Here is a 13372-nt window from a genome sequence, read left to right as displayed (position 1 = left end):
TCTATAGAGGCTTGAATAATAATAAGAGAATGGCTGACTGACAGATATGAAAAAGTGATATATAGGGGGTATGCCAGCCTGCAAAATTTAAGGTAACCAGCCATGTGCCAGAAGGATCAATCTTTGGTCCAATATCATTTAATCTATACATTAATGACATTGGAAAGGATTTGACAAGCAACATAACAACTATTTGCTGATGATGCAAAGATAGGTAGTGTCATCAGGAGCGATGCTGATTTGCAATAATTGCAGAATGATTTGAATAGGCTAGAATTGTGGCCATGTGTGAAAATGGCTGTCATTTCAATGTTAGTAAATGTAGAGTCATGAACTTTGGTGTGATCAGATATCTGATCATATTTATTATTCATTTATTTTTTTTGTTGTTCCCATCCAAGAAAGAGTATATGAAAATCTATAGTGCATTTTGTACCATGGGTAGGCTAAGGATTTTTTCCCCTATTTTTATCAACTGTATATATTTTTTGTATTTTTTATTTTATTTTATTTTTAAATAGTCAGGAAATCCTGCTCTAGAAACCAAACATGGAACTTTTTCAAGCCATTTCAGGCCTGGTGGTCTTACACTGGGTGATGAAATATATCTTCCACCTATAGACAATCACAAACATCCATGCCCACGGCAGGATTCGAGCCTTCAGCCTATTGATTAACCACTCAAGTTTTACTGTGTTAACCACTTAAGATTAATCGCTTGAGTGGTTAACATGGCGTGTTAACCACTCAAGCCACCTAGGCTGGTATTGGTGAGATTAAGCTAGAAGAAATTAATCAGGCTAGAGATCTAGGAGTTTTAGAAGACAGAAAGTAGAATTTCAAGGGCCATATAGCAAAGATTGCAAATACAACTCAAAGAATAATTGTAATGTTGAAACAAACCTTGACGTGTAAAGGTAAGGAAGTCATTTTGCCTCTTTACAAGGTCTTGATAAGACCTCATGGACTATTGTGTGCATGTCTGATCTTTTGGTTTCAATGGTGATATGATACAGTGGAAAGAATGCAAAAGAGAGTGTTACAAATGATATCAGGATTGTGGAATACTGATTATGAAGACAGGTTGAGAATTTGTAGCCTGTAGACACTAGCAAACAGGAGAAAGATGAGTGCTATGATTGAGACTTCCAAACTTCTGAAAGGGTCATACAGAGTTTCAGTAGATGGAGGATGTGGAAAGGACGTGAGGGCATCCTAGGAGGATGAGAATTAACTATGTCAAGAAAGGGGTGAGGGCTAGATTTTTCTCTCATAAAGTGGTGCATGACTGGAATGGATTGCCATTGGATGTAATGTGCAAAAGTAGTGTAAATGGATTCAAGAATAGGTATGACAGCTGGTATGGACAGTATGACCTCCTTCAATAGTCCTTGACTCCTTGGAGGTCTCTCTTAATAATATGTTCTCTTTGACATTCCATGCAAACAGTGGAAGAATGGAAGGGGCATATGAAATAAAGTTGCATCCGTTTTAAGAATAGGAGGTCCTTATTTTAAGCACATGCTGAACAGTCCAGTCTTTCCCATTTGTATTGGCACCACCCCATAGAATATTGTGTCCATTAAAATCACCCACAAGAAGTAAGGACTAAGGCAGGTGCAATATTAGATTACAAGGGCAATCTGAGTTAACTGAAAGCCCCTGTGGTAAAAATGGACTATATTGTAATAAGAAATCCCACTGAGAAGCAGCTGACTACTATTTCCAGAGCAGACATTAAGCTGGATGTACTTCGACATATTTCTCATAAGGATAGCGAATTCTCCACAAGCAAGTTCATATCCAGTTTTCTCCTTATGAATAACAGTGAAGTGCATTAAAGTGAGGTCATCACTGGGTTTTAAATATGTCTCCTACAGACAGGTTCGTGTTTCTGTAGAAGAACCTTAATATCAGTATTTTGGCTAAATCCACAACAGCTCTATGTAAGAATTTCCCTATTCCTTTGGTTTTGTAGATTTGTCAAATTTCTGAGCAAATGAGGATTTCCCTTCGTCTGACTTGTGTTTATCAATGGATTTTGGGATGTATGGATGACCAGTGCCCATCTATAATGTAATAAACATTTTTCCTCTAGAAAAATTATACAAAAAAAGATATACAAAAGTATCCATTTTTCTATGGAGGCATTTGGTTTTTTCTAGCGATACTCTTGCCAAAATTTTCTTGACAATTGGTACTAATTTAGGAGGACCATTTTAGAAGGCTGTTTCAGGAGTGAGACCATAAGAGGCTAAGCAATTAATGCTTTTCAAAGAGAAGACCTCTCGCTATTATAGAGTTCAGGTAGGATGAAATTATCTGATGATTGCATAGAAATATAGATGTATGTCACTGTTGATTATTTCTCAACTGCCACCTTCTCAGTGTAAGAGAATTTCAGGACAGATGTTGTGGTGGCTAACCTTCCTCTTTGCATTCTGATATGAAATGGTCTGTTCTGTTTTTCTTTTTTTCAATCTCTCTGTCATCTTTTCACCTCTGGCATGCATGAGAGTGGATAGGATATCTTACAGTTGACACATTTAGGTTTCTTTACAGAGCAAGATTTATTATCATGCTCTTTACTACCAGATTAGGAACAGGAGATAGAACCGTGACAGGCAATTTGGACATGCATGGTTTGCCAGAATTTAGAAATTCCAGTATTTCTGACAAATATTTAAAGACCTTAGGAACGTAGATCCCAACATGAGACAGTTGAAATATTCTGTTTTTACTAACACCGGAGGTTTAAAGGTGTGTCAAATGTCAGGATGATATTCCTGGTCAGTACCAGACACCCAAGCCTATACATGAGGCTGCAGCTCATACTTGTCAGCACTTGATCTTTAATCTGTGAACATATCTCTTCACTGGAACATAGGATCCCATTCTGATATTATACTTCTAGAATAGCTGAGTGTTTTATGAGGTGTTACTGTAATTCATATTCTTTCTAGTGATGTTGCTTCCAGTAGTTTTTCTGAGTGTTGCTGACATGATGTCTTATCAACAAGAATATCACCAGAAAGTTCTATTTTGAAAGATATAAATGTGAAAACAGTAGTGGGAATGGACAATACATCAGTTTGTGTGCTATGAGAATGTGCAAGTGATGAAGTTGTTTCATCTAAGTCTCAGCTCTGGAAAAAGGATAAGATAGTTTCATTATATAAAGGTGGCTCCAAGACAGAAGTTGCAAATTACAGACCAATTAATATCTCTGGAGTGGTGGTTAAAGTGTTGGAAAAGATGGCTAAAAGTAAAATTAAGGAATGGGTGTATAGGAATATGATACTTTATAGCAGTGTTTCTTAACCAGGGGTGCGAGCTGGAAAATATTCCAGCATATATTGACTAATTATTTAAATCACATTTGCTTTTTCCACAAGAAGAAAAAAGTTATGCAAACTAAATTATATTTAAGATATATAATCTTTCAACCCATACAGAATTATTCTATTTAACCAAGAATCATTAAATATAAGTTACACGTTTTTTGTTTGTTACATTTTAAGAAATTAAAAACCACTATATTCAAAAAATATCCCTGAATGTACTGCCGCTCACAAATGCTCATGCATGCGCCAAAGCCAAACGCACAGATAGTTGCTGCACATACACTCGCCATTGTCAAGAGAAACATCATTTCGTTGTGTACAAATGTCAACAAAGTGGATCAAGTGACAAATGAATGCTATTTTTTTTTGTTTTAGCGGCAGTAATCAGTAAGTAAAGAACTAAAATTAATTTTTGTTTACACGTTATTTTATAATTTTCTTAAGGAACCATGGCCAAATGCGTAGTTAAATAATATGTAAATATTAATTTATTATTTGCAGTAATCCTTGCCATGTCAAAAAGATGCCAATGGAAAGACAATTATGTTGGTTACAGATTTACTTGTGCAACAAAGAAAGATGGTACTCAAAGACCACAATGCATTTTATGTTGCAAAATTATTTTCAAATTCCAATCTTAAACAATCAACATTGTTAGAACGTTTCAACAACTAGCATGGTAGTAAAGCTGCAGGACATATACTTGAAGTCTAAGAAGGCACGATTCGATAGAGCGATACGATTACAAAATCTGACTCTGCGGTAGTTCAGAAGCCTTTGCTAGAAGCTTCTTATCACTTATCAGGTGGCATATCTGTGTGTAAATAAAAAAAAAAGCCTCATACAATAGATGAAGAATTGGTGAAACCATGTGCATTGGAAATTGCAAAAATTGTATTAGGTTCTGAAGCACATAAGAAAATTCAGCAGATTCCATTATCAAACGATGTGATTCGATCATGCATTCAATACATCAGTCATGATATTTTATTGCAAGTAGTATAAGATATTAAAACCAGTCCTCTGAAAGTGTGTATTCAATTGGGCAAGTCAACTGACATTGATAATTGCAGTGAGTTATTAGTATTTGTGCAATACATACAGGAAAAGGAAATTTTGGAAGAATTTTTATTTTGGGATCAACTAGAACTGACGGCAAAAGGTAAAACTTTGTAAAAGTTTTACTGAAACACATCAAATGCTTCAAAAAGCATACGGTGATGAATGCTTATCCTGTACTCAAGTTTACGAGTGGTTTAAGCAATTTCAAAGTGGTCATGAGATGCTTGAGGACAACAAAAATCCGGGCCATCCAAAAACTGGACTGAGCAAAGTTAACATCCAAAAAGTGCACAATTTCATCAAAGAAAACCTGAAATAGTCTGTGAGATTGATTGAAGATGAATTGGAGATTCCAAAACCAGCTGTGCACAACATTTTGACCGAGAGTTTGGGCCTTTGAAAATTGAATTCTCAATTTGTTCCCCACAAATTGACCAGCAATCAAAAAATGTATTGAATTGAACACTGCAAGACCTCATTAAAACCGCTTGTAAGGACTCAAACTTCCTTGAAACGATTGTTACTGGTGACGAAATATGGTGTTTTGAGTATAAGTCCGAAACAAAGTGCCAGAGTGCTAAGTAAAGGCCACCAGAAGAGGGATATCCAAAAAAAAAAAAAAGTCGCTTGGAGAATTCAAAAGTAAAGGCAATGCTGATTTGTTTCTATGATTCCAAGGGCATTATCCACAAAGAATTCATTCCAGCTGGCCAAACAGTCAATGGTGAGTTTTATCTCGAAGTTTTGAAATCATGATGCAGGCAGCTGGTCACTTTTGCACAATAATGTACCATATCATCGTTTTTCGTGATTTGTGAGACAGTTTTTGAGCAAAAACCAAGTTTGTGTGTTGGATCACTCACCATATTCACCTGATTTAACACCCTGTGACTTCTTTCTCTTCCCCTGACTTCATTTGCTGATGAAAGGAAAGCAATACAACACCACTGAAAACGTTCAAGCGGCAGTAACCACGACCCTCAACAGTATCCCAAAAACTGATATAAAAAACTTGCTTAACAAATTAATTGACCATGCCAAACGCTGTATCAAAGCTGAGGGAGAGTATATTGATTGAAATAAATGATTTGAGTAATTATAATTGGCCTGTGTTTTATTTTCTATAGTTCGGTTTCTTTTTGGACAGAGGGTGTATGTAGGTATGTAGTGATGATTCTCTACAGAGAATCATCACTACATACAGAGTCACACAAGGGCACTCACTATCAGGCAAGTAATAAATGTACTTGAAAGTGGAACACCAGGGTACCCCCCCCACCCACAATACTATACTGGCACTGCAGAAAGCTTTGGGCCTTGTCCCCAGACCATAGGAGAGGAGACTTACAACAATCACTGAGTATTGCAGGCAAGCACACTGGTGGATTGATCCTAGTTAAGGAATTCAGTACTGTCTGTCTTGCTGAAGCAGGGTCCAAAGTAATGCAAGAGTATCAGGATCTCCTTTTCTGGATGCCATGCCCACAAACATGACAGCAGAGCACTGAATCCCAGTGATGGTGGTCTGTCTGTATAAACAATTGGAAGAAGTACAGTGAAGAATATGGAAGTATAGAAAAAGAGGAAAAATGAAAAAGATCAGCACAATCACTGGGAGTTCTCTTCCATAAAAAGCAGGTGTTCCACATGGAGGGAAATAGCAGGAAAAGTGGAGATATAAAAACATAAATTGGTAAGGGAGTCTCACCCTTTAGACATAAGTGAGATTTTACAGCTCAAGTCAGTTGATAAGAGAATTTGAGGGTTCATCTCTAAACTGAGTGAATGCGTGATTAAGAAGTAAGGAAGGAGCAACCAGTAGATGAATGCATCTTCAGTAAATGTTTTCAAAGAAAGATATGATAGATCGGTTACGTGTAACATGGAAAATCCACTCATGTTGAGCCTTGATCATTGGAAAAGCTTGCATAACAATAACATTCTCATTTTCCTTTACATATTAGACTCGATTGCTTACCATAGCCAAGCAACTTGAGAACTTAATTAATGTCGCTCTTACTGGGGATCTCATCACTCAGTGCATTATAGATTTCAACTGTGCAATTTTCTGGACAGTTTGCTTTTATTGCAGGGAGGGAAATAAAAACTGCCAGTTCTCTATGAACTGGTTAACTCATCTTCACTTGGAAAGCCCTGATAAAGATTCTTTGCATTCTAGATGAGATTATCTGGGACTTTCCAACTGAAGGACACTGTCAAAACCGAATGAGGTAAGGAGGTTTACATAAACATAATAACAATAATATCCTTTTCTGTTAGCATCAGGATTCACTAATATCATAATTTTGGGTTCCAAATTATTTACCAATGCTAAAAAAGGCAATGCCTTAATTCCTGTCCTTTCTGGCATTAGTGAACTTTTGTGATAACCAACACCACTTGGCCGATATGTATTAAAGTAACTTAAATTCTGTTGGTTCAAATAATCAGCTTAAGGTGATCTATTCCATACCTAACTGTGGCAGTTACTGCTTTTTTTTTTAAATTTATTTGACAAAACTAGTGTCAGGATCACCCCTTCCATACTATCACTCTCTCTCTCTCTCTCTCTCTCCCTCTGTATCATAACACTCTTGAACCTTCACAAGTTGAATTCTCTCATACATCATCCAGTGAATTCTAGCTTCCCAGATTACCTATATTCACTCATTTACAGAACAGCAATTTATCCAAGAAGGTACAAATCCTTTTTATCATTAATTACAGCTCTCTATCTCTGTTTATACTTCATGATATACTTTAATGACAGGCTCATCTTAACTCTTTGTTCTTCTTTTCACTTTACCAGACAACTCTTTCATATTTTCATAATTACAAATATTATAAATTAGAATAGTATCAATGCATTTAGCTTTTTATAAATAATCAATAATATAAATAATATTAATATGAAATTCATTTATGATATATCTCAGCATCACAAGCACAGGAATAAAGTTAAGAAGTAAATGTAATGATAAAAATATAACACACCCTGAGAAAAAGAGGAAATCCCATGCCATAAAATCCAACACGAAAATATTCTGGTTCAGGACGTCGCTGATTTAGGATATTGTCAAAAAATTTTGCTTCTGTTTTCTGAAAAAGAAATTAACATGGTATAGTCAGAATTCAACAAGAGAAGGGGAGAGGAAGAGATAGAGAGAGAAGGGAGAAACATTTGTATTCTATGTTTAGCTTCACATATTAATCAATAATTATATATATAAAATGAGATTAATCTTCTGAATAGCAAAGTACAGAAGATTAATCTAATTTTAATATTTTTTAATACAGATGAGGTCTCTTATTTTTATATACAATATTCTAAAATCTGAAAGGAAAGAATGATAAAAGTTACCATAATTCAAAAATAAATATTATGTAAATGGTTTTTTGTCTTTTTTCTGCTATCTATCAAATGATTATTTATTTATTTAATTTATGGAAGGCCACCCATGAAAGGTGTTGAAAACCTATATTACATTAGGGACATGGAGAGGCTAAGGAAGAGATATTCTGAGAATCCTGCTCTTAGAGGTAGGACAAGGTACTTTTATAAAGCCGCTTCAGGTACCCAGTAGATAAAGCAGGTCTAAGAACTACTACAATCACCAAATTCCTGATATACAGTATTATTATTATTATATAGGTATCTCCACAGACAAATAATCATGGGAGACCCACTCTGATACATTTATACACATGATGTCTATCAATACCTCACCTTAAACTCATTCATTGTCAGGGCACTCGCAACTAATTTGGACAATCCAAACCACTCATTCATCACTCTCCATGCAAAAAGTCTAGTGTGCACACCCTAACTAATGGTATTCTTACACAACTTCCAGGGCTACTTTAGTTCTCTCTCTCTCTCTCTCTCTATTCATCATGAATTGAAAAATTTCCTTTTTATTTTCTTTATAGAACTTTTTTAATAACTTATAAGTTTCTATCATGTCCCATCTTTTCAACCTATTAACTAAACTTTGCTGCCCACACACCTAAAACCTGTACTCATACAGAACATTTCACAGACTCATACAGAACATTTCATAGACTCATCACCAGCTTGGTCACTCATCTCTCTGAATCCTCTTCACCACCTGTTGATCTTGAAGAAACACAGGTGACCAAATCTGTCTACAGTAGTCAAGATGAGGCCAAATCATAACCTTATAAAGAGAGACAATAAGCTGCTTGTTTTTACTTGCTAATCTGTTTTTCACACCATTGAGCTATTTTACCAGTTTTTACAATATTCCCCACTGAACTTGACTTTCAATCCACCCCATTACCCCCAAAGTCCCTAGCCTCATCAGTTTCCCTGCAATCCAGCACCCTACATGGGATGCACAGTATGTAATCGTTTTTAACTCAAAATGCATAATCTTACATTTCATAGCATTAAATCGATAATCATTATCCTTTGCCCATAATGCTAGTTTATTTAAATCATTCTGTAAGATATCTACATTACCTTTATCAACAATTATTACCCTCCCCAGTTTTTATCAACAGTTGTAATAAATAATTGTGCCTACTATGTGAAGTAAAGGTAACAGTGTAAAATCTCGCATGATAAGTTAATTTAGTTAACTTATCGAGCTCAGTTTTACAAGGATTTCAAATCAAAATATTATAGAAAATACGATGTATTTTATATATATATATATATATATATTTTTTTTTAATATAAATTAACTACTTTGTGTAATGTATTATCTGTGTAACTATAGTGTTTGAAAGCAGAGGAAAGTAGATTATGCCTTATTAGCATAGTGACTCAGCAAAAAAATAAAAAATAAAAGAGAGAATATTAAGCTGGCCAGAATAAGGAAGAAATCAGATAAATACATCAGAAAGGAAAGGGTCGTAACAAGTTGTGAACAATTAGGCACCTAAAACATACATCATCATGTTGGAGGGCGATTGGGGACACTTCAGAGTCAAAACAAAGGATGAGGAGGATTTTTAAGGGGCCAAAGAGGGGGGGGAGGAAGAGGGAGAAGGAGAAGTGATGATTAGGAGCTGTTGGCTGGAGGTTTGGTAGCTCGTAACTCTTGACCCTGAGAGTATACTCATGGTTTATCGTTGGAGTTTCATTGACGGCGAATCTCCCTGAAGTTCTCTGGGTAGTTCCCAAGGCATGTCCGCCAATGTATCCTGCTGTATGGCAGACCGCACTCCCCACAATCTCAAGCATGACTGACTGGGGTCTGATGGATAAACATCGAAGGCAAAATCAGAATCTCTCCAGTTACCTACTAGTGTAAGCAACAGGCAGCCACCAGCTGAGGAAGAAAAAGGAAGGATATCGTTTGTTACTTGGGCCAGAAAAACTGTGGCAGTATATAGAGTACAGAGTTAAAGAAAGAAGCATCCAGATTAAGGCAAAGATATGAGATGTCCCGATGGAAACTTTGTTCATAGTAAAGGACTGTTTATAAAGAAAAAACTGTAGTAAGCACATCATATCGATGATGTTCTTGGATTGTAGATATGTAAAATTGTATGTATATGTTAAGCAAGTGGCTGTGCTAAATTTTTAAATACTGAGTAGTGTATTAGAGTGGCATGTAGGAGAAATGTATATGTTATATTTGTGCAAAGTATTTTTTGCAGTTAGCTGTGCTAGAAGAAACAGTTATTTCCCATTACTTGTCTAGTTTGTAATCATAATTTTATAGTTAGAATAAATGCTTTGTTGAACAACAATTTGATCTGATCATTGTCAATGCACTATCTTGAAAAAATTACGAACCTGTGTATTAATTAGATATTGCCACGACTTGCTATATGGTTAAGAGAAATTTAACTAGATATTGCCTTTAATCCATTTCTTTAATTCCTCACTCTCTATTATTCTGTTTGACTGGCACAGTCGTAAATCAAATAAATTTGTCAGACTGAAGAGTGTGAGCAATTGAATGTGCCGTAATTGTATAGCTGGTGATAATTATATTTAGAGTCTGCTATATGTGCAGTAGGAACAAAGGGCAAGAGCAGGAAGATGAGGGGGGGGGGATGAAAATTAAGATAGAGGGAAATAACATCATAGTGTAGACAAGCTTTGTGAAGCAGCGCAGTCGATTCAGTATAGAGGACTAAACATACGTAAACAAGATTTTCTTTAAACTGGCAGTCTAAGGAATGGTAACAGAAAAATCATAACAACAACAACAACAGCTTAAATAAATAGAGTAATATAGTAAAAACTAATAATTTACAACAGCAACAAAGCAAGTGCTGACAGGGCACTTTCTAGGTGTCTCACTACTGAAGACAGATAATCACATCAAGTGCCAGAGCTACAGACTGGATGTCAGGGAAATAAAGAGTTGTGTGCAATCTCTTTTGCCTCACATGTATGCTACTTGTGCAAAGATCAATAAATCACACACAAACTTCTAGCCAATCTTAACAAACCATTTTCTGTCCTGAACACCACCTCTCTCTCTCTCTCCATTACAAAGTTCTTAAACCACAGAATGTGCAGCAAGTATTGACAATCTGGAATAGTGCCTTATTACTTAATGAGATTTTCTCTCAGAAAAACCAAATCAATAAAAATAAAGACATCTCACAGTGATTCATGATCAGAACCTAGACAATCATGAACTACTGACTAACACAACAAATAAAAAATATAAAGTTGCATTTCTCAGAAAGAGATTATGTATTTATTTATTTATTTTTATGTTGAGCCCATACACAACAGATTGGTTGATTGACCAATAATACATTTGTATCGTATATGGGTAGTGAGTTGGAAAAGGAGAAACTTATTTATATTTGATTTAAAAGCTTGTATATTTTATTCCTTGGGAAATACGTCACGGAGAAGACTGTTCCACAGTACAGCAATAGTATGGATGAAGAAAGAAGAAAAGAAACTTGTTCTGTGGGTTTCAAGGTATACTGTGAAAGGATACTGGTCAGCAGCTGTATGTGTTCCAATGGGCTTAGTACTGAGTGGGGGAATTATTGATGTTTTTTTCAGATGAACCCTTTCTTTTAGGCTTACACGGTGATCTGAATGCATTTTTGAAAATTATGGAGACAACTATCGTGTTTGAATAAAAACTTTAGTTTAATATAACTAAAATCTACATTCAACATTTCGACCTTTATGTCAAGGTCATCTTCTGGAGCATACAACTATACACAGGCAACAAGCTATACTATAATCAAACTGGTTTGTTAAAGAACTGACCAACTACTACAACAATTGTTGGCCTGACCTCTGGTGAGAAAAAAAAAAATAAAAATAAAAAAAAAATACTAAAATAAAATAAAATTAAAAAAAAAAAAAAATTATACATCAACGCTAGAGTCCTATTATTAGTGTTGTCTACTATATACATATATTAACATCATTCCAGCCAGTTGGTATGGAATGGTTTCTAATACTAGCTAAGGATTGGCTAGAGTCCTGACTTATGCTGGATCTTTCATATTAGGTAGGCTGAATGTGTACCATCCAGATCCTTGGAATTTTCATGCCATCTTTGTTGTTGACATTTGGGTGGTTTATCAGGATTTCGCAGGATTCTTTAAATTTTCTCTCGTACCATGTTTTTGTGCCGCACAAAAACATGGTACGAGAGAAAATTTAAAGAATCCTGCGAAATCCTGATAAACCACCCAAATATCAACAATAAAGATGGTATGAAAATTCCAAGGATCTGGATGGCACACATTCAGCCAACCTAATTTGAAAGATTCAACATAAGTCAGGACTCTAGCCAATCTGCTATTATTAGAAACCATTCCACTCCAACTGGCTGGAATGATGTTAATATATGTATATAGTAGACAACACAAATAATAGGACTTTAGCGTTGATGTGAAATTTTTTTTTTTTTCTCACCAGAGGTCAGGCCAACAATTGTGGTAGCGGTTAGTCAGTGTCTTTAACGAACCAGTATGATTGTAGTATAGCTTGTTTCCTTTGTATATTTGTACGCTCCAGAAGATGACCTTGACATAAAGGTCAAAACGTCGAATTGTAAAATTTTAGTAATAGTAAACTAAAGTTTTTATTCAAACACGGTAGTTGTCTCCATAATTTCCAAAAATGCATTCGGATCACCGTACAAGCCTAAAAGAAAAAAACTACCCAGACTAGTTTCGACCTTTATTGAGGTCTCTTCAGTGGGAGCCAGGCCCAAGTGGAGATACCAGGCAGAAGCATTAGCAGGTCATCTCTACCTATAGGAGTTGCCAAATGGTGTGTGGTGTAAGGAGCAGGTGCTTTTCCAGTTGATTTGGTGTAAGGTGTTGAGTGCATGGTCTGAGAGGCCTGCTTCACCATAATGGTTATATTTAATGTGTCTAATGTGTTCTTTCTTGCGTATAGGGATTGTCCGTCCTGTTTCACCAATGTATGGTAAGTTACAGGTGCAGCGGATGCAATAGACTCCAGGATGTGCCAATGGGATGAGAGAATCCTTAGAGGAGTTGAATATGGTTTTAAGTTTAGTGGGTGGATTAAAGGTGGCATAGAGGTTATAATGTTGTAGGATTCTGTTGATTTTTTTTCTGATAACCCTTTAATGTATGGGATGGCTATGGTTTTACTGTAATCTAGATTCGTTTTTGTTGTAGTTTTATAGAGTAATTTATTAACAGTATTTTTGTTCTCATCAGCTAACGCCTTTTTATTCCCGTATACGGGGAGTAGGCGAGGCCATTTAGCCCTATCTAACTTTTGGAGACTGAGTGGGCAGTTCAATCTCCACTGGTACCAATCAGAGATAGATGGCCCAAGGCCATCACTAATTAAGCGGTACTCAGTGAAGAGAGACGGCTCAAATGTGCCGCCATCTCGTGGTCCCTAACACAATATATTTAATGTCTGAAATAACGTGGGTTCTACGGTCGATTTTCTTGAGTTTACAGGACGAAAAACCAGAGTTTCCGGGAGGAAAAACCTACTTGCCCGTGCCAGAGATCGACTA

General features: G+C 35.9%; 1 protein-coding gene across 2 annotated transcripts in view; it reads right to left on the bottom strand.

The window, feature by feature from the left end:
- Window positions 1-13372, bottom strand: part of spg (dedicator of cytokinesis spg) — an 869351-nt gene that overhangs the window by 170545 nt on the left and 685434 nt on the right. For both annotated transcript variants that reach the window (XM_090390789.1, XM_090390790.1), the window contains one exon: window positions 7401-7505. In XM_090390789.1, coding sequence (XP_090246915.1) covers window positions 7401-7505 — 105 coding nt within the window. The remainder of the gene's footprint in view (window positions 1-7400; window positions 7506-13372) is intronic.

Source organism: Typopeltis vanoorti, chromosome 3, assembly GCF_054136105.1.
Source record: "Typopeltis vanoorti isolate ZY-2024b chromosome 3, IOZ_Tvanoo_1.0, whole genome shotgun sequence".
Taxonomy (NCBI): Eukaryota; Metazoa; Arthropoda; class Arachnida; order Uropygi; family Thelyphonidae; genus Typopeltis; species Typopeltis vanoorti.
Note: the sequence above shows the minus strand (reverse complement) of the source record. Positions and strands in the feature narration are given on the sequence as shown.